The sequence below is a fragment of the Cucurbita moschata genome, unplaced genomic scaffold, assembly GCF_002738365.1.
Source record: "Cucurbita moschata cultivar Rifu unplaced genomic scaffold, Cmos_1.0 Cmo_Scf00008, whole genome shotgun sequence".
In the NCBI taxonomy this organism is placed as follows: domain Eukaryota; kingdom Viridiplantae; phylum Streptophyta; class Magnoliopsida; order Cucurbitales; family Cucurbitaceae; genus Cucurbita; species Cucurbita moschata.
In genome coordinates, this window is record NW_019268524.1 from 1,654,685 (window position 1) to 1,679,083 (window position 24,399).

At 30.8% G+C, this 24,399-nt stretch overlaps 2 protein-coding genes and 1 long non-coding RNA gene across 5 annotated transcripts; 2 read left to right on the forward strand and 1 right to left on the reverse strand.

Moving 5' to 3' along the window:
* Positions 1-6,799: 6,799 nt before the first annotated feature.
* On the forward strand, positions 6,800-13,912 carry LOC111445954 (histidine kinase 5-like). Its single transcript, XM_023084517.1, has 13 exons — positions 6,800-6,987; positions 7,571-8,490; positions 8,917-8,973; positions 9,145-9,372; positions 9,526-9,619; positions 9,712-9,918; positions 10,071-10,201; positions 10,608-10,657; positions 11,046-11,386; positions 11,480-11,583; positions 11,839-12,630; positions 12,815-12,970; positions 13,409-13,912. Exons 2-13 carry the CDS (start codon positions 7,771-7,773, stop codon positions 13,541-13,543), a joined length of 3,015 nt encoding a protein of 1,004 aa, XP_022940285.1. The 5' UTR covers positions 6,800-6,987; positions 7,571-7,770; the 3' UTR covers positions 13,544-13,912.
* A 914-nt stretch (positions 13,913-14,826) lies between these two features.
* Positions 14,827-16,673, reverse strand: LOC111446479. 3 transcript variants are annotated; one of them, XR_002711072.1, is made up of 4 exons: positions 16,491-16,673; positions 16,000-16,161; positions 15,293-15,446; positions 14,827-15,098 (listed from the first exon to the last, which is right to left on the reverse strand). It is a non-coding gene; the product is annotated as an uncharacterized LOC111446479 (long non-coding RNA). The 3 variants fall into 3 exon arrangements; XR_002711073.1 differs by having other exon boundaries at positions 15,098-15,446; positions 16,049-16,161; XR_002711071.1 differs by having other exon boundaries at positions 15,098-15,446.
* Positions 16,674-20,975: 4,302 nt separating this feature from the next.
* Positions 20,976-21,814, forward strand: LOC111446442 (protein GLUTAMINE DUMPER 5-like). The gene has a single exon (XM_023085265.1). The coding sequence runs from the start codon at positions 21,122-21,124 to the stop codon at positions 21,602-21,604; it is 483 nt and encodes a 160-aa protein (XP_022941033.1). The 5' UTR covers positions 20,976-21,121; the 3' UTR covers positions 21,605-21,814.
* The last annotated feature ends 2,585 nt before the right edge of the window (positions 21,815-24,399 follow it).

Consider the following 24,399-nt stretch of genomic DNA (forward strand, 5'->3'; position numbering starts at 1 on the left):
ATTTTTTTTTTTTTTTTTTTTTTGTCATGAAGTTGTCTGCGTCATGACATATTTATCCAAAGATTATGTAGTCCCCTAGTTTGGGGATTATGTCTTGTCCTTCCAATTTGTGCTTCTAAATTCCCTTTCTTTCTTCATATTTACAATGGCCTGTGTTTTGTCGGCTATAATATATTGTTTATACCTATTTGTCTTTTATATAATTTATTTATATTACTGAATTTATTAAGATTAAAATATATTTTTCGTCTCCAAATTTTATAAAAGTAATAATTTAGTCTCGATACTTTTAAAATTTTAGTATCGGCTCAATTTATAATAATTTTATCTTTTTGTAACTTATTTTTATTATTTAATAATTTAGATTAATTATTTTGTTGTTCTGTTTATATAATAAAATTTATTAAATATTGAAAATATAAGGATGAAATTATATTTTTATATATAAACAAATAAAAAAAAAGACTAATTTACAATGAGTTGGAATTGGGGCAGCGGTCTGTAGCATTGTTTGTTTGTTTATACACAGTGATGATTAGGAAGGAAAATGAAAGAGTGAGGCAGCTTTGGCTACCTGTCCGAGGGAAAAAGACGATCTTAGCCCCATAAAGGCCATGGGCCGAGTGGGACCCACTTCCCAACATAAATCGCCTTCTCACTTCTTACTCACTTACGTGTGTCCGATACGGTGCGTTTAGTCGGCAAATCTCATTGCTCGGTCTCGGTACTTTCCAGTGGCAACTCTGTAAATAACTCAATCTTGGTGACGCGAAACTTGACTCCACAGTTAAATTCTGTATATAAAATTAAAAAAATATTCTTAAAATTGTATATTTTATCTAAAAAATATTCATAAATTTTTAAAATTTTCAATAATAAGTAAAAAAAAAAAAATCTCTGAAATATTCTTAAATTTTAAAAAATTAAAAAAAAAAATGTTAATACTTTGTTTTAGACTTTTGAAAGGCTTTAAAAAAATTTCTTAAATTTTTTAAAGTTTAATCAATACTTTTAAATTTATTAAAAATATTGTTATATTTGATACTGCATCTTAAAAATATTCGTGAACTTTTAAGATTTTGGATTTAACCTATTAAGTGTATATAGACTTGTCTGATCTTTTTTTAATAAAAATAAAATGTGTTAATGTTATTTCTTAAATATTTTAAATATAACATTAATAGAAATAATATTTTTGATGAAAGAATTAAAGGATGCTGAAAGGATAAAATATTTTATAAGAATCTCAAGCTAGTATAAATTAATTTTAATTTGTTGTATAAAATAATTCAACGTTAATATAAACTAAAAAATATATTATATATAAATTTAATTACGATAGTGTGCAATATTCCTACTTCCAAAAGCAAATCCAAGAGTACGCAATACTTTTCACACAATCCGTCGTCGTATTAGCTCGGGGTTCCCCTCCAAATCTCTGATGTGACCGACCACTGGTAAATTTAAAATAATAATAATAAATTAAAAAGAAAAAAGAAAAAACAAAACGACGTGTCGCTTAGAAGTTAGAACCCTTTCTGGAATCTGGACAAAATTTTAAAATCATTATATTAATTAATTAAAAAAATTAGAACGATGGGGCCTTTTCTCTTGGCCCACGTGTATGCCTACAAAACCACAATCCAATTAAAAAATTATTTTAATAATGTGACGTGAAGACAAATTTGAATTTACCTATAATTTAATAAAACCTTTTAAATATTTTTATTATTATGAATTAATTATAACTATTTAATTTTTTTTATTATGAAATTTACATATTACCGGACGTATGGGTTTCGTTCATAGGGCACGATGAAGAGGGGACGGAATCGAGTTAATCATTTAATTTAAGAATTAATTAAATATAATTTTACTTATCAATTGATTTGAATCCGCGAATTAGGGATACCTGTCCTTAGAACTTCCACCGTCCCATATAAAATTCACCCCTTATCAATTAAATATATATATATATTTTTTAATAAATTAGACATATTATTATTATTATTACTTATTTATAAAGAATTTACATTATTTTCGTTATTTATTTCTATGGAAATTACCTATAATTTTCTCATTTAATCCGTAGATTAGATTAGGTAAAGAGTGAACCTGATATGAACATAAAAACATCAATCGTATCCTATGCTTAAGTGAAGATGTGAATAAAATATTATTGAAATTGTCAAAAGATATTTCAATTGATGCTACATTGAAAAAGAATCTTTCCCTGTTATAAATTTTGGGTGGATTATTTAGACTAATTTAGGATTATTGTATTTCAATATAATTTTAAGACTTTTTATTTGCTTTTAGATTACAATTATGTAATAGTTAATTATGGTCATTAAGTATGAATATTACAACTTTGAATGTCTTTATTAATTTTATTTTGAGGATATATAAAACCATGTATGTTGTATTTGTAAGTAGACTGGGTAAATGGGGTAAAAAAAAAAAAAACATTTATGCTTTCTTTAGTCAATGATTAAGTTTATTTGCAATTCTATATAGTATAGGTTGCAAGTAGAATCATTCAAGTTCGACATGATCGATTTTGTTTGTGGAGTGATTCAAATCTGAAACAAGTGTTTTTGTGTTAAGATAATTGATCAACAAGAATCATTCAAGCTAGACATGATCGATCTTCCTTGTGGAGTGATTCGAATTTCAAATAATGTTTTTGTCTTGATATATTCGATCAACAAGGTAATTCGAATCTTACTCCCCTTATAATGATTTTCACATATCATAACCAAAGAAAACTGAATAGAGACATCACGAGACTTCCATCAGTCTGTTATGTACATGCAACCCTTGGAAAGGATATCTTCGGGCGAGGTGGAGACTTTGGTCAACTCATCGAATTTCTCAAACATATTTAAAAAGCGTTAGTCGACCCCTTAAAAAATAGGAGACAAAAATTTTCTTTTCCAACCCGAGATTCTCACTTTTCATTTTTTTTCCAAAAGAGGAATGGAGTACCCTCTCTTTATTCTCTTGGAGGACAAAGGAACATCCCGATCATTTATTATAATAAAACTATCGTTTTCTATTTGTATTCACGGATCTGGAATTTTTGTGAGGAGGGAAACAACATTGGAATTGAACAGTTTTAACAAATTGAAATTTGGACGTTAAAACAAGAAATTTCAATTTTTTTTATAAATATTATTACATCAACATCTCTACATTTACCTATAATTCCTTGTTGGTTGCAAAAACGTTGACTTTGAATGGGTCAACATCTAATAAGAAAGACAAAAAAAAGGTCTACATGGCGGACCCGCACAATCCACGTGGCAATCAAATAATGCTCGTGGCTGAGTCAGCAACCAATCATAACGTGGCGAAATTGCTGAGTGGATTAGAACGAAAATATGAGTCAGCAATCTTACTTACTGAAAATTTACGAAAAAAACAAAACCAGATTTCCCAAAACTTAAATTTTATATTTTTTTATTTCATTTATATTTATTACTTTTTTTGGCATCAGAAATTCTTTTTAGATCTGACATTTATTTTTCAACAATAGATTCAGATCTAAAACAAGGGAAAAAAAAGCGAATTAAAAAATAAATAAAAAAGAGTTGAGAAGGGGCGATGTCTGAATTGGCTCAAATTAATTATTTAATTTTTATTTTTATTTTACAAAATTTAAATATATCAATATAGATAGTATAAAAAGTATTGCAGATAAATTATTAAAAAAATAAGTATAATTTTTAAACGGGCCAATATTAAATTACGAAGTCCAATAATTTATTTTTTGCATTTTATTATGGTCGTTTGTTGTTTTATTGGTTTCTCATATATAATTTATGAATTAAAATTAATTATTTCGTGATTTCCAATGCATTACCGAATCAGCTTTTTATTATAAATGGAGTCTAATGCAATTGTAGCCGAGGCTAGTTTGGATTTTAAAAAATACAAAATAAAAATCTGATTTTACGTGTAATTTATCGATATTAAAATTTAATCACATTTATTATATATATTGATAAATTTATTAGAGATAAAAGGGTATATTTTAAAGCTCCAAATATTAGATTATTACGCAATAAAAAATTGAAATGATTTTTCACGATAAATTGTTAATACAAAAATTAAATTATTACAAACTAAAAAATAACAACAATTTTTAATTATTAAACTACATTATTTTACCAAGGATGCCACGTCATCAACCCAAAATAACTTAAAGTATAAGAATGCATCAAAATAAGGAAACAAAGTAGGGAATAAAATAATTAAATTATTTAATGAAATTGCTTTGAATAATATAGAAATCCAAGTGTAAAGTTGACTAAAATATTTTTAGAAATTCATAAAATAAATTAAAAAAAAAATTATAATAAATAAAAGGTTTTGTTTAGAAAACGAAACGCCCAAGCCGCCCACACCACAAATTCGGGAATCTAGAACATGTTTGGCAACCTATCGATTAAAAATAAAATAAAAATTATTATTATCCACTAAGAAAAAGCATTATCTAAAATACTAATTTGCCCTTCCTTGAAAGACGAGTGTATGTTTCCATCCAAGGGTCATTATTGGCCACCTAATCAAACATTATTTTAAATCTCATAATTATAAATGCTAATTTTTATTTAATAAACGTTAATTATGTCTTAATTATTCCAATTAAAGGGTTTGCTTGACAACCATATCTAGCTTAGCCTCTCTCATTGAATAATGATTGTTCTTAATTAAAAAAATATCACTTTTAAATCCATCCCTAAAATGGTAAATATGAGATAATTTTTAGATAATTATGTAATAATTACCTAAAAACGTAAATATAATTTTAGAGAATAAGTCCAATCGTCGTCTATTTAAGATACTTATGATATATATTTTTTTTAATAACAAAATATTTGAAATGGTCGGAGGCTTTGTAATTTTTTTTGGATTAAGTATGAACAAACGACACTACGAAACGTTAGCTTTTAGTTTAATATTCTCGTGATTTTTCTTTATTTATTTTTACCTTTTAAAATATTTATGAAAAACCAAAAGATGAAGAAAAAAAACTTTGTGGAAAAGCATATTAAAAAAAGAAAAAGCAAAAAGACGTATTTACCCTTGTCAATTTATTTATTGCCAAAGACATTGGGATCTAAAACAAAGCTAATAATATAGATTAACAGTGGGTCAAGAGGCAAATGATAGGAAAATTAAGTAAAACCAGTGGACCACTGAAATTAATTAATTAAACATAAATATTTTAGTTATATGGTTATCCCACATGGGATTAGCAATTTAATTACGGAGTCGTTGACCATTGGAGACTGTCTCTTCGATCTGGCGATGGTTTGCTTTCTGCTACCATGTGGACGCTCACACAGATTCTGCCCAATTGCTTCCACGTGGATTAATTTCATTTGAAGTTACTCTATTATTAAAATCCTTTTTTTTTCTTTTATGATTTCCAAATTCCAACCATGGTTAAAAGATTTAACCACTTTGGTTAAGGATCCCCCATTTAACCCATTTTTTATTTGATATTATAAATTAGTAAAATATATAATTTACTTAACTCAATGTGGACTATTATTATTATTATTATTATTTACAAAAATTGGCATGGGACATCTTGATCAAATTAAATAATTATTTTTAATACCTCTTATTTATGGGATAGTGGATTTTGATTCAATTATTTTAATGAAATTTCAGTCAAATCTATCGATTGAATACGTAATTTAATAAATAAACATTTTTTTTTTTAAATTAAGGCCTCTCCAATCTTCTAGGAATGGGAATTTTATTTAAATTTTAAATTCAATTTCCTTAAAAAAATACAGTTGTTTAAGTACACATTAAGTTAAATATACCAAATATTTCATAATATTTATAGGTTTTTTTAATAAAAAAATTAAATATTACTCTCAATGTATTATAAAAACACAATATTTCTCTGAACAGTTTATATGCTTTAGTATCGTTCTTTAGGACTTAATCTGATTAAATATTTTAATCGTTATCACATCATTTTGCGTCAATTTTTATTTTAGTATTCTAACAAATGATGATTTAAAAATATGAATATTTAAAAAAAAAAAAAAAAATTAAGGGTATTTTTTTTTATAATATAGCTTAAAAATGATAAGACGTTGCTCCGGTTGCACCCCTTGGACGCTCGCTCAAAAACTGCGCAAAATCCATTGAACGCAAAATGAGAGGGAGAGGGAGAGAGATTGGGTGGCACCTGGCGGGTTCAATATCGTGAATCCACTGACCACTGAAGCTACGTCGTTTTGGCGAGTGTGGAATACGCGCCAGTTAAACACGTCAGCCATGAAATGGCGGGGAACAACAAAAAACGTTCAGCGATTTAAATATTTTTTTTTTCCCAACTCTCGAAGTGATCGTATGCTTTCGTCTCTCTCTCTCTCTCGTTCTCTCCCCCTTCCCCTTTCCTTTAAATCTGCCACTTCGTCACTCTTGTATGAGTTTTTGTTGATTCATTTTCGTTTTCTCTGAAAATCTAGAGAGAGAAACAATCAGAAAGCACTAGAGAAACCAGAGAGAGAAGAGGCTGTGAAATGTGATTTTGCTGTTCTTGATGATTTTGCATTAGGAAGAGCTTCAAATTTCTGTCGCGAGAGGAATCAGTTACGATTTTATATAAAATTGAAGAAAAAAAGGTGATCGAAAAGGCCAAGAATTCTATAATATTTTCGACCTCCGAATGCACATGGCTTCCTAAGCTTGTCTTCTCTTTCTCTCGATTTTTTTTTTGCTTCCTTCTCTCTCTCTCTCGTTTTTCCTTTTTCTCTCACATGCTTTCTTTCTCTTGCATTCAATCGCTTTCTCTGCTCTCTTGCGCGCGCAGCGGCTGGCTCTGGTTTTTCTATTGCCACCAAAAGCTTTTGATAAATATTGGTAAAGATTCCTCAGATCTACAGTTGAAGGTATTCGCTGTTCTTGAGTTTTCATTTCCAGTGATTCGAAGGAAGGCTTTGCTGCGAATACGAGGTTAGCTTATTGTACTGTAATACGGTCTGAGTGTGAAGTTTGATCCGTTTAGTCGTGCGTTCTGCAGTTTTATCCTCTTTGTTCGTAAATGTGGCTTTCATCTACGTTTTGACTTGCATTTTGCGAATTATTTTGGTTTCATTGTTCTAAATCTGATCTTGAATTGGAATTCGAGTTTGGAGTCATCTTTTCGCCTCTCTTCTCGGTCGTTTCACTCTCGGAGATTTTGTTATGAATTTTGAGGAGTTCCTTATCTAGCTTCGAATTTCCTTTCCTACTTGCAGTTGCCGTTCTGAGCATAATCAGCTTTTGCTGTGTATGAAATTTATCGAGGCTTACATTTTTTATTTTTGACGGTAGATGTGCATCTTCCGCTTAGGAACTGAAAAATCTTCTCAATTCAGTTGGTTACGCTTGCACTTCTGTCTGTTTCTGATTAAATTTGTTTTTGAAAGAATAGTTATACACGGTGTTTCAATCTGAAACGATATGCGTATGAATACTTCGATTGATGTTAAGTTTTTGGTCAATAGATGCGGAACCATACAATGAATCAATTTATTCAACTTTTCTGGTTATGCAGGACACGCTCGGCAACTTCGACCGTCTACGACTGTTTGAAGGCTTTCTCCTATTCGCCTGTTAACACCTTCTTGTGCGCGTTGGATGGAACATGGTAGTGGTAAGATATACGACGTGTTACGGCCTCAAGGAATTTATTTGCATCAGCATCGATTCATTTACTTTCTGGTGTAAGTTGGAAGAACTTGTTGAGTAATTGTCATGGTCTGCGAGATGGAGACTGATGTTATTGAAGATATGGACATCGAAGCCCTTACTTCTATGTGGCCTGAGGATGTTGGACCAGATGTTAGAAAGCAGTTCAACGTAGAAAGGCCAGGAGCAGATCAAGATATGTTGGAAGAAGTTAACATAATAGAGGAACCTACAATAGTCGATTTCAAGAGACTTATAGAGTTAACTAACTATACTGAGAAAGGATCATCACAATTACAATACCTTGCAAAACAGTGGGAGTATAAACAAGCAAATGCTGTACGTCTCCTTAGGGAGGAACTTGACATCCTAAGCAAGCAGAGAAAAGAAGTCGAGCTCAAGAAATTGAAGATATTAGAGGAACATCTTTTTGAGGAAGAAAGATATGCTGGTGATAAACGTCCAATTTCTATTTTGGAAGAATCTTGTGATATATGGCAAGATATTCCAAGGAGGAAAACTGATTTCGTTGTTCAAAGTAAGAGAGTTGAAATTGACGCAGAGTATGGTACAGTGACACACTGGAAGCAGCGAGCCATGGATCTGGAAAAATTATTGGAAGCAAGTCTACAGCGAGAGCAAATACTTGCAGAGAAACTCCAGGAAAACGTAAAAAATATTGAAAAGCAGTCCTCGCCAGTTGAGGAGTTGTCACAGATTCTGAAAAGAGCCGACAATTTTTTGCATTTTGTTCTGCAGAATGCACCAATTGTTTTTGGTCATCAGGTACTATTTGAACTGTATAGTGTAAATCCTGATACACCTGAGTTCGTCAGTTTGGACTTTAGTATTTAGTTATTTCATTCTTAGGGCTTTTATCATAGTCTCTTGAATAAACATATTCTTAGCTTAAGAGGTAAAATAACAAACAAGACAGCTCAACTGCTCAAGTGTACTGCGGATCCTAAATTGTATAAATAACTTTATTTTTGCAAGTCTTTCTGGTTTTATTTAAACATAAAATCTCATTCTCATCACCGTTAGATCTTATGATACAAGAAATAGAAAAATAATGCAAAATGTATCGAAACTACTTGAAGTTGTAGATTCTTCTCATTTCTGCTCTACATAGAGAAGTCTTCTTTGCATGCTGGAATGATTCTTGCCTATGTGAACCATAAAAAATTGATGTAGTGAATACTTGCATTTCAGGACAAAGAGTTGCGCTACCGATTTATCTACAATCATTTTCCTAGTTTGGAAGAAGAGGTAACATTTTCTTTTACATACAAGATCTGAGAGTACCGTTTATCGCTTTCTACAGCACGCTGTTGTATAACTTAATTAAAATGAGATAATAACTCATTGGAGCAGGGCGGACTCTTCCTCTAGTTTGCATTTTTGCTCCTTATGTAATGTAAAGGGTATTCTTTTTCCCAGGATATTATAGGAAGAACTGACGTTGAAATTTTTAGTGGTGCTGGTGTTAAAGAATCACAAGATTTCAAGAAAGAAGTTCTGGAGAAAGGGTTGCCTGCAAAGAGGGAAATACAGTTTGATACAGAATTATTTGGGCTGAAGACCTTTTTGATATATGTTGAACCTGTCTTTAGCAAGGCTGGGGAGACAATTGGAATAAATTATATGGGAATGGACATAACTGATCAGGTAGTATAATAGCGTCAGTATATTTGCATCAAGTTCCTTTTCCTCCTTTACATGTGGTCATTCAGATTGTATATTTCAATTTATTCTAATCAAAATCACATCTCTTTTCTGTCATCTTGAGCGATGCATTTTTTTATTCTTCTTTTGCGAAAGGTTAAAAAACGAGAAAAGATGGCAAAACTTCGTGAGGAGATAGCAGTACAAAAGGCCAAGGAATCAGAACTGAACAAAACAATTCATATTACGGGTTAGTTTCTTCTTTTGATCTTTCTGGTCGTTTAATTTTGCTCAGTTTAGTTTCTGGAGTTTTCAAGCTCTCTTCGTTTCACATTCTTCCAGAGGAGACAATGCGAGCAAAGCAAATGCTAGCAACCATGTCCCACGAAATTAGATCCCCACTGTCTGGAGTGGTTAGTATGGCTGAGATCTTGTCCACCACAAAACTTGACCGGGAACAACGTCATCTATTGGAAGTTATGCTGTCTTCGGGAGACTTGGTGCTTCAACTTATAAACGATATCTTGGACCTGTCTAAAGTTGAATCAGGTCTGAATTTCTTTGTTTTGAACATCGTTTTAATTCTAGCATTTAGGCTACGTTCACGACTCACTTAAAGGATCTTTAGCTTGTGGCATATTAATGAAACCCAATTTATCTAATCTGTTGAGCTATCTGATGGTTTTGCTTCCTTTTATTAGGAGTAATGAAGTTGGAAACTACCAAATTCCGTCCAAGGGAGGTTGTAAAACATGTTCTGCAGACTGCTGCTGCATCATTGCGAAAATTCTTAGTTCTGGAGGGACGTATAGCAGATGATGTTCCTATAGAGGTGAGGGTTATAGGTAAATATTAGAAATTTTCAATCGATCAATTGGATTGTCTTCTGAATACTAAATAGGCATCTGTATCACAATTAAAAACAGAGTAATTTATAATGTATGACACTTAATTCAATATGCAAAACCAACTTAGGCTGGCGGCATCAGAGGACTGTTTTATGCCTGGAACATTGAGGCAGATAGGGTGATGCCTAGAGATGTGCATTATTCTAAAAAAAAATGTTTGTATGCCATTCACTCCCCTCCTTTCAGAAACCAGAGTTGTGTGGCTTTGTAGCTTATTCATTTCGCTTGATCCCATACGATATTCTGAAATCCATGGCTATCTCTACCTTTCTGTTGCATGATCGCTGTCTATGAAGTGTAAATACTCACCAAATTATGTTACTATTTCAGGTTATTGGAGATGTTCTTAGGATTCGGCAAATTCTCACCAACTTGATCAGGTACTGATTCGTAAAGGCTTGAACAATATCATATATCGACTGTTCATTGTATAAACTATACATGTATGTTGCACGAAGAATTTCCATTCAAATTATAAGTTGGTTATGTGGTGGGGAATTTCATTTTGTAATACCTTCCTCCCTTATTGGTTGACTTGATAAAGATTACCCCATTTTACAAAATTACCAACTTGAAGTTAGAATTGCCTAATTTGGGATACAACATACTCAGTTATCTTGAGGTAGTAAGTAGGTATATTCATTTAGGCAATGAGAGACGCTATCTTTAAGAACCTAGTATGGTTAAAGATGCAGACAAAAAAATTTAATGCTTCCATTTGCACATCATCATTTTATTTTCATCTAAATAAATAATTAAATGATGCAGCAACGCAATCAAGTTCACTCATCAAGGGAAGGTTGGAATTAACCTCTATGTGTTACCCTATCCACCCATGGGGAAAGGAGAAGAGTGCCATAAGAAATCAACGGCTGATAACTCAACAGTTTCGGTACATGGTTTGCAAGGAGGAACGTGTCTTCCAGCCCCTCAGAATGGCTTGCGAGGCCAAAAACACGGTGACAGAAATCATTTGCATTGTGATGCACCAGGAACCCCAAACAAGAGTGAAACCATAATGAATGGAAATAGAGAAAGCAAATCTTGTTCTCCAGAAACGACGGTATGGATACGTTGTGATGTATACGACACGGGAATTGGAATACCAGGTACGCTTGGCTATTTATCTGATTATTGGAATATACTCTTGTTGCTCAATTATAGGTATTAATATTCTCTTGATTTCGTTTGAAATGAACCAGAAAATGCATTACCAAGCCTTTTTAAGAGGTACATGCAAGCCAGTGCCGATCATGCTCGGAAGTATGGAGGGACTGGACTTGGACTAGCAATATGCAAACAACTGGTAAGCTGTTCATGTTAAATTTTGCTTTCAATATTGAGGTAGTATCTTGAAAGATGATTCTTTCCTGTGTTTGTACCATTTTGCTTAGATTCGGGATAATTCTTAAAATTTGTGTTTTGAAGCATTTTAGGAAGAAACACTAATTAATTGCTTCAAAAAATCATATGCTATTAATTGACTAAAAGCACTTTTTTCTGCTCCAAAAGTCCCCAACTTTCAATAACTTCAAACTTTATGCACTTTCTTTTGGAGCAGGTTGAATTGATGGGTGGTCATCTCACCGTTTCCAGCCGGGAGAACCATGGATCAACATTTACATTTGTATTGCCATACAAGGTTTCAACCACCACCAGCAGCAGCAGCAGCACTTCCGACGATTCCGATGAGCTCTCAGATGAAGAGTCCACAGATGAAGAAATGACTGAGGGTTTTTTCCAATTCCAACCCCACAGTTTCAGTTCGCTATCATCTTCTAATGGATCCACAAGGATGATCCCAAACTCAGTTCGATATCCCAGCTCGACCAAACTCAATGGATTTGTGGACGGTGGTTCTTATCATATTCCTTCAAACAACATCACTCCACAACCACAAGAGACTGCTCTTAGAGATGTCCGTTTAGGCAATGCCACATTAACTTCGAGCGAATCACAGTATTCATTAAGTCAGATCAATTCAAATCTTGGTAAGGAGAAATCAACAAACCAACCCGACGCAAATGCTCGGTTCCAAAATGCGAACGTGAATTCCATTCAACGGTTGGAAACGAAGCAAGAAGATACATTGGAAAAGCCAAGTAGTAAACTCCAAAAAACAGATCAGGGTAAAGAGAGGTCCGATGCAAGTTCCCACTTTAGAACTACCAGTAGTGGTTCTGAAGTAACAATGGCATTGGAACCCAGAATTCTTCTTGTTGAGGATAATAAGACCAATATTATGGTGGCTCAATCCATGATGAAGAAGTTCGGCCAAAAAATCGACGTGGTAACCAATGGAATTGAAGGTGTTCGTGCAGTTCAACGACGTTCTTACGATCTCATTCTCATGGTATGTTTGCTTCTGCAATTTATAACATTACATCTTGACTTCAGAAAATTCTTTGACTATATTTTAACTAATTTGAGTTATTTTTGTAAATTCTAAAATTTAATGCTAGAAATATATATATATATCTATCTATATATTTTAAATTTAAAAGGGCGAGTTTGAAACTAGGTTTTGATTATTGCAGGATGTGTTCATGCCAGTTATGGATGGCCTTCAAGCTACAAGGTTAATTCGTTCTTTTGAGGAAACAGGCAGCTGGGAGGCGGCTGTAAATGCTGGAATCGAGCCAACTACTCCTTGTTGGACTCCCTCATCCCGTAAAAGAATGCCCATCATTGCTGTGAGTACTCACTTCCCTATTTTTTTAAAATGGCTCATTCCCTTATATTATCTTTTCTTTAGAAAAATAAAAATAAAAAGATTAAAAAATGATAATTACTAAAAGTATTTTTATTTATAAAATTTTTTAAAGAAATTTTACCCAAGTCAAAGCTTTAATCTTTTTAGAAACTACATATATTTATATTTTCTTTATATTACCACTTTTTTCAAACACTTCAAATCTTAAACAAACTTTGTAAGGAAAAAAATAAACAATTTTTCAAAAATTACTTCACCTGATTTGTGTAAAAGCTAACTGTTTTTTAGAAAATCAATAATTGAAAAAATAGGTCAATAAATAAGCATAGGTTCCATGAACAAAAATATTAAAGAACATATTTAGACAGTAAATTGGGCATTTACCGAAAGAATTGAATGGTGGGTGGTTTACTTGCAGATGACGGCGAATACGTTGTCAGAAAGCGCGGATGAGTGTTATGAAAACGGTATGGACTCGTTCGTATCAAAGCCAATAACATTCCAAAAGTTGAAAGAATGTCTTGAGCAATATTTACCACAACGTCCCTTGTAAATGTATGCTTTGTTTGAGAAAGTTGAGGTAAATTCAGTTCATTAGGAAAGTTTTGTAATCTTCCTTTTCCCACTTTTTTTTGGGTCAAGTAATGTAATCAGTGTAACATATCCTCTTACCCCTAGCCACCCGCTCAAATTGTAAATTGTACAGAAGAAAGCTGTCTGTTCTTTCCCAGAGAAAATTTGTAATAAAGTTTTCACACTTTGCTTTCGTGAGAATTGACAAATCTCTACTTAGTTTTAGGACAGTTTTCTATAAATCCAGATTGATATCATAAAAGCCTTTTTGTTCCCCTAATATTGGGTGGGTGTTCTAGCTACAACTCCATGGACTTGTCTTAGGATCTAAATTTCAATAGCAATGTCGTTTTCATTACTTCTAAACTAAAAAACAACTAAAACATTTTTTAAAAATAAAAAATATATATTATATTATATGTACAAGTAATATAAATTGTGGGGAGGAAAAAAAGAGTTCGATGTACTTTTGATATTTAAAGACCAAAAATTTAAAAACGAAGGTCCATGAAGGAGCACGATTGTTTAAAAAAACTAATACATAAAGATATTTAAACAGAAACATATAAATATTGAAAGCATGTTCATACAAATCAATGACCTCGATCTCCAATAATTGACCCAACATTTTTTTAAAATTTCAATAAAATATGTAGACCCCATAAACAATCAATGAGAAACAGTTTAAGAAAGAAAAAGAAAAGTAAAATAAAAGGAATTGCAAGTCATAAATAATCTAGAAGATATTATTTTTAACAAAATCATAATGAGAACAAGAAAAAGGAAAAAAAGTAAACACTTAAAATTTGTGTAAATGATTTTTACAAACCAAAAAAAAAAAAAAAAAAAATTTATTGTTTTCAATTTTTGAAATTCATGTGTTTTTCTACAATTCCTATATTATGGTTTTCACTTTTTTTCGAAAAAGATTGAATTCTTATTGAACTTCCAAAAATCAAACAAGTTTATAAGAATCAGTTTTGGTAGATTTCAAACTTGGTTAGGTTTTTTAAGATATTGAAGAAACTGGACAACAAACAAAGGAACTCATAATAATGACCCGCCATCAGACCATGGACCTAATCAAATAGAAAATTTAGCTATCTTCCTAGAAGATGACAGAGCATAGAGCATAAATTGTAATAGCGGGATCAATAAAGACGGCAAAAACATACAAGGAGAGTAAGAAAACCTGTAGGCCAAGGCTTCAACATCCGTTTGGACGAGTAGACTCCCAACAGAGCTTAACCACATTGCCTAAAATTATAGCTTCCTTGCATTGTTATTTACAACCAGGTAGGTTAGAATTAGATACATAATGGAAGCAATATAACTACAGACATGATTAACTACAAGGAGTCGCAGAACAATTGAAAACCAAATAAATTACAGAAGTAGAAACTCAACTGAGTGAAATAATTTGCCCCAAAGTGTGGAAATGACAATTCAATGAACAGACAACGCATATTGGATGCTAGTAAACGGTCATTTTACATCTATAACATGCTTCGTTACCTTTCTGAAACAGGAGACATCTGATAAGCATAGGGATTATATTAAGGTAGCAGCATTTCTTAATCATAAAAATGGTAAGGCAGTACATCAGAAATATCTTGCAAAAAATGGGCAGCCAAACTCAAGTATTTTCATGACAGTAGAACAGTAAGACCGAAACAAGCACACAAACTACATCTGAACTATTTTTTATTGAAAACAAAAACGTCTATACCTCAAATTCAATTGTCTGTGTAAAGGACACATTCAGCTCAAGGTGTGCTAGTAGATAACCTTTACTTTCCTTCAACACTATTTCATATACGAAGTTCGAAATCAAAGCTAATCAGTTTTCGGTCGGAAGATTATAATTTGAACTAGAGTAGCATCTGCAGAATTAGGAACCATGGTCTTGAATATTGCAATTCAATTAAAAAGGCATAGCAAGTGCAAATAATCATAACTTGCCGAAGATATATCTTGTATGTGTTCAAGGAAAACAAGTCAAGGCAGTGATAAGGAATTTTGGTTCAGCTTGAAAACTCATGAAATGTCTCGGCACAGTTTACTATCGAGAACAAAAAGATGGAGCGGAAAAAAAATTACGCAGAATTCCAATGAATTGAATAGACTAGATCTTTTAGTTGAGTTTTATTTCATCTTAACAGAAATAGCATCCTATCAAGGAAAATAGATAAGTTCTTCAAACTGTACGGGAAAATCACCTCGGCATGCAATGTATCGCTTAATCTGGAAACTAAACGGTAAGCATAACTCGTTTATCAGCGGAGAACAACGCCAATTATGAAATAATCATCATCTTGAAGCTATCAGAGTAAGTCACGAGAAATCCTTTAATAGAGATCTTATTTAATTATCAAAAAAGTTAGATTAGATGATTGTTTTCCTTTTCATCCGGTTCTAATATAAAAGTTGACTTACCATTAGAACGCGCGATACGTAAAATATTAGCAGATTACGAGCACCATACCGCATTTCATTGTATCGAAGACATATAGAAATTCGAACACGCTAAGAATATCGCCATTGAAATTTCTGTCGAGAACCTATTACACAGCAACAGCTACGAGCCTGATCCTGATCCTGATCCTGAAAAAATCCAAACACGGACGCGAAACGCCATAATTAGACAAGAAATTAGATGCACATTCAACATTTTACGATCGCCTCTCGGAAGATGACGAAAGCAAACACAGATACATTCTACGATATTATATATGTAATGCAGAAAACTACTGAAAAACTGAAAAGACTGTGATATGCGATTAATCTGTCGCCGAACAACAGATATATTCTACGATGTTGTATGTGAAATGCAGAGCACTGATAAAATAAAAAGCATACAAACAGCGATTAATCTGTCGCCGAGCGAAAACGAATCGAGGTAAACGATTCCGAATGAAGAAAAATACCTACGATCGAAGGTCCGCGCGCTGTCTATGATCCGTTTATCGTCAAATGATCTTCCAGTTCCATCAAATCATCACGAAGAAAAATCGCAAATGAGAGTGCAGATTAGGGCGCGAGAAAAGGCGCGAAAAAGGAAGTCCGAAGCGGATCGCGCTCTCTTTTTTCTCTCTGGCCTCTGTTTGGATCTAAACAAATTGAACAAAGTTTGAGACCCGCGTTTTTATAGTAACACCAGGATAAAGACGCCAAACTACCACGGCCGTACAATTTTTTATGGATGATTTGGCAGAAAGAAAAAACGATTAAATTGCAATTTAGTCCACAATTTTAAATTTATATCTATTTATTTAAACTTCAAAAATAAAATATTTAATGGTTAAAATTTTAGTTTTAAAAAATATATATATAAATTATAATTTAAGATTTCATTGGATAAAAATTTATTTTATTACAGAACAGTTAATTTTTAAAATTTTGAATATTAAAAAGATTTTGAGAGGTAAATTAAAAATAATATTAATGCTCATGTTCAATAAACACAAACATCAAAATTAAAAGAAAACTAATTTGTAACTTAATTTCAATAATAAAATTATGATATTGTTTAAAATTTTCAATTTTACGAATATACTAAGCATATATCAACAAGCCTTTTTCACTTTAAACTAATTCTATTTAATTTAAATTTTTTTATTAATATTTAAGAAGATAATATATATTATGTTTTATATTTTATAAATATTGATAATAATAATAATAATAAAAGCACCTCGGGTAAGGAAACCGACCCGATTAGTTATGGGCTTGGGCCCAATTTATCGGTTTGAAATGAAAGTTGGGCCTGCCAGTTGAGAAGAGGTTGAGCTTCAGTAATTATTGAGAATAAAGATATTTAAAATTTGAAATTTAAATAAATAATAATAATCATTTTAATTTTGAATTTTGAAAGTGTAGTTTAAAAAAATTAAGCACAAATAAAAATTAAATAAATTCAAAATTAATTATGATAAAGGAAGCTTCGATTGCAGGGGAAATGTGTGGAATCCATCCATTAAAATTATATGTAATTAAATAAAAAGAATAGAATATATAAATACATAGTGCAGCGTAACGTCATCCCAATAATCCATTGTTGATTATATTTATATATATATATATATATATATATATATATATATATATATATATATATATATATTTTTAAGAACATTGTGGATTAGATATGATATTATTCTCTTCTGAAAATGCTGCAATTCTATTATCTAGCTTAGTGCTCTTGGGTTGAAATTAGACGTTCTCAAAATTATAATATAAGGTTGTCTCGTTACAAATGTATCATTTTATATTCTTTATTTATATCCCTATTAAATTATAATTTACGGTCATTTGTGGCAATTTGATGGTTATATATATTTTTTAATATTTCACTAATTCAATAGTCAATATTAATAATTTTGACTAAAATTTTAGTGAGGTGAATTGTATTATTTGCCGAACCAATATAAACTTAATAATTTATTATTATTTTTAAACTTCGGATATAATAGAAATATCTTTATATTTGAAATGTTCATTTAATATGTACGGTCAAAGATAAAGATTATATTTTCATTCTTTGTCTCCGTTCTTGATCCTATCAAATCTTCATACCCGTCTTTGATCTCACAAATCTCTACCCCATGAATATCGTATTGTATTTTTACTCATAAAATATTATTGAATTTATTAATATGTTTACATTTTTTAATAAAAGATTGAAATTTTAAAATAGAAATTGATCATAAAGATTTTTTGTGATGTCCCACGTTTGTTTGTAGGGAGGAGAACAAAACATCATCTATAAGTTGAGGGGAAGCCTGAAATGGAAAACCCAAAGAGGACAATATCTGCTAGCGGTGGACTTGGGCCATTACAAATGGTATTAGAGTCAAGACGCCGGACGATGTGCCAACCTTCTCGCTGTTCCCCGAAAGGGGTTGGGAGAGGATTTGGTGGGGTCCCAAAGGAACGAGTGCCAACGTGGGCCGTTACACTTTTTAGGACATCCATCTTTTTTTGACCCGACAATAGTTTCCCACATTTGATAAATGGAAATTTAAGTGGTAATTAAGGAAAAGGCATCAATGTCCACTAGGTTTAGTTTTGATAGCCTATTTGTGCACAACAAAATATTAAGTGAACAAATCTATGTAAAACATATAAATATCTATTTACTATTGTATCAGTCCAAGTGAGATTATCAACGAGATTTAGATCAATATAATATACTTTATTAAATGTCATCATGTGATAACAAATATGTACTTGAAAAGGTAAACAGTTTATATTATTTAATTAGATATTCTTTGATACATCAATTAGTGCACAATATTAGCCATTAATGGGGCACAAAGCTTTTTAAAATATATTTTTATCGTTGATGGTAAATTAAATGATTAAAATTTACGATTTTGGCATATTTACAATATAAAAAAATACAGCTCAAAAATATTTTATTTGCAAAAAGTTATTTAAATATATTTTGATTCTGGGCCCACACGATGGCTGTTTGCCTCTTCACCCAACAATTGAGCCCTTTAAAAAAAAAATTAAAAGGGCCAGAATTCCACTTTTTTTTTAATTATTAAAAAAAAACAAATATATAATATTTATCTGTTTTTTCTAAGCTGCTTCCCAGCAAAAACGGATATTTTTCATATCCATTCACTATAATTTATTTTTATATTCCAATATTATTTAATAAAATTAAGGTGTCGAAAATGCCCCGTAGATCTTCTCTTTTTGTTTATTTAGATTTGGTTATATTTAAAATTAAATGGAAAATACTCTCCACTGTTATCAATTTTAAAATAATAATTGATAAGAATATTTTTTTGAAAAAATAAATAAATTATGACAAAATTAAATTAGTATTTCACAAATTTTATATTTAAGCTTGAAGAAATAGTCTGTGAATTCAAGCATAGTTAAATTTTAAAATTATAAGAAAGGGTAATTAAGTAAATTCCCAAAACTAAATGCAAAACAGCTGGATCCCACTAATCGCCACCATATTGCAGTTTTCAGGTGAATTCCAATACGACCCGACCCGACCCGGCGGATGCATATGACCCACCTCGATTCCTTCTTGATTTTGATAGGTCTATCCCCATCATTACTTAATATATTTATAGACCTTATCCGAATAAAAACAAAATTAAATTAAATTAAATATAAAAGTACAAATATTTTTATTTCAATAATAATAAAAAATAAATAAATAAACTTTTTTTTTTTTTTTTTGTATAATTTCTACGCTTAGATGCATATTCCCTTGTTCTTAAAATGTCTGATAACTAATTAAGAAACTTTCACTTTTTCACTATGGAAATTAAAGAATTTTCTTTTTTTTTTTGAATATTTCGATTATGTCAGCATAATTTAACTAAAAAATTATTTTTGTGGTAAATTTCAACTTAATTTCCGCATGTTTTTTTAAAAGAAATGCAAAGAATTTATACAAAAATAAACATAAATTAAAAAAAAAAAAAAAGAGTCAAATTTATGTATTTTATCTTTATTTTAATTTTTTATAATTATTGTACCCTTTTTTTTGGGTTAATGTAACTTGGACGGAAATCATTGTTCCCCGAACTTGATGCAAAATATTCTAATATTAAACAATAATAATAATAAAACTTCATTGTCAAAGCTAAAATGAAATGTAAATTACATGAATATTTAGTTTTCAATAGGTCAACAAAATGGGCCCACTGCGAAATTTCCATCCCCATTCTCCTGGGCCCATTTTGGGCCCACCAACATAGCGTCTTGATGCCATCCGATTTCGAGCATCCGGATTGTACGTCACGTATTGCCATTTCAAAAAGGGAAATTGTGGCGGGTGAATTAAAAAAAATTAATTAATTAATTAATAAAAATATCTGTGTCTCAAAAATACAGTTATTATTAGTTTTAGATGAAAATCGATCCTTTTATTTTAAAATTTAAGTTTGATTAATATCTTCAATTTTTTAAATATTCGAATTCGCAAATAAAATCAACCCCTAAACTATTATTAAAAAAATGAGAAATTATATATCATATTAACTGAAAAAAAAAGTTATAATAGTTAATTATTATTAAAAGATGAGTATATATTTTTTATTTATATACGAGACAAAAGGACAGTTATATTATAGTAGCTTGTTAAAGATTTTTTCAAAACAATAGTGTTAAAAACCTGATATTTTTAAAACTATGGGCTAGATTTCAAAAATTATATATATATACATATATATATATATTATTGAAAATATATAAAGAAAATAATAGTGTAAATAATATTAGGACCAATAGGCTATAATTTGAATATTTCCATCGTAAAAAGAGTGACAAACGTGACCCATAAGAAAAGGCAACGCATGAGAAAGAAATGAGGCGAAAAAAAGCGCCTTCTTCCTTCATCCCTATCCATCATCTCGTCTTTTTCCTCCTATAAATACAATCTTCACGCTCTTTACTCTCCATGACCTACAATTTTCGTTTCTTTTTTTTTTTTTTTTGTTCTTTCGATTTTTGTTATTTCTTGGCCGATCAAATCCAGAACCGAGCTTGACGAAGAAGTTACAGAGCAGAAGAGAAATTCAGTACAATGGAAAGCATCTCGCCGTCGTCCGCTCAATTCTCTTCGCCGTCGCCTGGTGTGAACATCGCGGAGCGAGTGCAGTGGCACTCGCCGTTGCCGTATTTATTCGGCGGCCTTGCAGCGATGCTGAGCCTGATCGCCTTTGCGCTTGTCATTTTGGCATGTTCTTACTGGAACCTCTCCCGGCAGGACAGAGACAGCGGCGATTTGGAGTCCGGCGGTGGCAACGATGCCAAAATCGACTCGGAGACGTCACTGGAGAAGGTTAACAACGACGAGAAAGTTCTGGTTATAATGGCTGGACATCAGAACCCGACGTTCATAGCAACGCCTGTGTGCGTTAAAGTTTCGTCCTCTGAAGTTGATTCCGCCGCTAACAGTAAATCTGAAGAGAAAGAGACGGCGGAGAATTCGGAGAAATCGAACAAAGATTGCGATCGAGAAGCAAATACAGCCGTTCAGGAATCCGTCGATGAACAAAACGAGTAAGTTCTAAATAAATTGTACTGAATTGATTTCACTGTCTCGATCGAGAAATTTTGCCGCCAATTTTCTAGGGCTCGATTCGAGCTCTGTTTTACGGCTCCTTCGTTCGAGAAATTTGTAAATTACAGTGAAAATTATAATCGGATATAGAGTTGTGAAATCTCCTCCCCGCTTGTTTGAGATTGAAATCACATTCTCAATTCGCCATTGAAATCTCCTCCACTCTGATAATAAAAAATTAATCAGTACAGTACGAAGCAGAGAACCGATCATTTTTAAAAAATATATAAAAATCCTCCATCTGATCAATATAAAATCAATTCAAGAAAAGTGATGTTGGAAAATTGATCAAAAGAAACATAAACAAATGGCCATTAAGGCAAATAATTGTAAGTTGATCAAAATTCACTCCCAATAGTGATACATCTATTTAAAAATAAATAAATTGCTGGGTATCGTTTTGGGGGAAAATTGATGATAGGAACAAGAATAAAGCGTTAGGAAATGAAATGACACTAGCGAGGGAGAGAGATATTCTGGAAAAAAAACGTATCCATTTCCTCACCTCTAGTTCTTTAGTAATGATTAAATTCATAAATACATCCCTAAAACTTTGTAATTTATCTATTTAAGAAAATGTTCAAATTAATTTCTACACACCCTATAAATAATATTCAATTTTTTTAAAGTTCAAAAATATATATATATATTTTAGTTTTTAAAAATTTTTAAAGATATTAATAAACTTTTAAAATTTTAATAGTACTTTTAAGAGAGTTATTTAAACACTTTTTTTTTTATATTTTTTAAATAAGGTGTTAATAATTTATATCCAAAACTAAATCTATGGGTATTTTTTTAATTTTGTTGAAAGTTTAAAGGGTATTTTTTAAAATTTTTTATTGATTTTTTTTTTTAATTTGAGTGTATTCTTAAGCAAAATAAAAAATTCAAAAATATTTTTATTAATTTAGTATAATAAAAAATAAATAAATGTCATTAAAATTCTAATTAATAAAAACTACGTCTCACAATGATTTTTAGTGTTTAGTGTTGTTTACGGGTCGATTTTTGAACTTATATTCAATACACACTCGTTGGCACTAAACAAAATCATATTGTTTAAGAATAATAACATTAAAAAATTACTTATTATATATATTTTCTCAATTTCCTCTGTAATTTATTTTATTAATTAATTTTTATTTATTGAATTAGGCTCATAAAAATTTGAGTTTCTTTGGGTTGGGACAAAAGGAGGAACGGAGAGGGAAGCGCATGGAAGATTGTGTGAGGATGACAGCAAATATGGAGATTCTTGGAACGCAAGGAAGAGCCAAAAAGGATAAGGCGATTAGGGAGGCGTATTGTCGTCGTTGGAAAACGAGCTGTACTGCACTCCCCACCACTGTGCTACAACCAACGCCGCCGTGCACGGTAACGGAAGCCGCTGCTTTTCTAGAAAAAGAAAAAACTAAATTAAATTAAATTACATTTTCATCCCTCAAATTTTTATCAATTTATATCAACAATTTAATGTGGGTTTGTATTTAGTACCAAATTAATAAAACAATTTTGCTTTTATTTTTTATTATTTGGGTTGAATTGATATTTTGGACTATTAAAAAATTCGCGTCGATTCACAGATTGAACCCGATAACAACTCAACTAGAAAATAGAGTTGTTGAGTTGCGAACTTGGTTCGAAGTGTTTGGGTCACCAATCCAACTCATCTGAAATTTATTGACTATGCGGCGGAAATTTCTCAATTTTTTTTTTTAAAGAAAATTTTCTAAGAAAGCTACATTTTTTACAATTTTTATGATATTCATCATCTTCACTAAATTCACACTAAAAATTTATTAAAATTCACCAATTTTAATGAAAAAAAAATAAAATTTACACAAAATTATTGATAATTTCAAAAATCTTTCATAAATCCTAAAAAAAAAAGTTTATTCGAATTTAAATTAATTAAAAAGTAAAAATTAAATTATATTTCTCAAGTATTTATTAATATCGCTGAAAATTCTGTTTTCAGCCTTTGGAGTGAGAGGATTCATTAAATAAATTCTTACATCACAAACGTGCAAATGCATACGTCAACAAATAACTGAAATTGTAAATTTGTAATAAATATATTTTCCCTTTTTGAAAAACGTGATGAGATATTTGTCAGCGAAGATTAAATAAATTAGTTAATAATAAAAATAAATCACGCAAAACGTTCCAAATTTAAAATTGATTTTTTAATTTTAGAATTGAGCTAAGTTCAATTCAAAATCAGTTTATAAAATAGTATCAAACAAATTTAATTTTTAAAATCTAAAATTTTACTACCTTTCATCGATTAAATTATTCCGTAATTGATTTTCAATTATTTTTTATATATTTAAATTATTAATTTTTTCCACAAAAAAAACATTCATGCAAAAATTGAAAGTGTGAAAATAAATATAATTCAATTAAATAAAAAAAGCAAATAAATTCTACAATCTTCTGAAAACTAAAAGGAAAAAAGTAATTTGAAAAGGAATAATAAATAATAAATAATAAATAATAATAATAATAATAAAGCTTTGCCCAATTCACATTTGGGTTCTGTTTGAAGGTGTTATACAGCTGGATTTCTGAGGCCCATAATGGGAAGGACTGCAATAAATAAAGGCAAATTCCATCCTCGGAAAGGTCCAGTTTTTTATTTTTTATTTTTTTTTTTCGAATTTTGATTAGTAACACCTAATTTATTACGTCATTTATCCAAATTCACGTGAATTGAGAATTTAACCCAATTATAT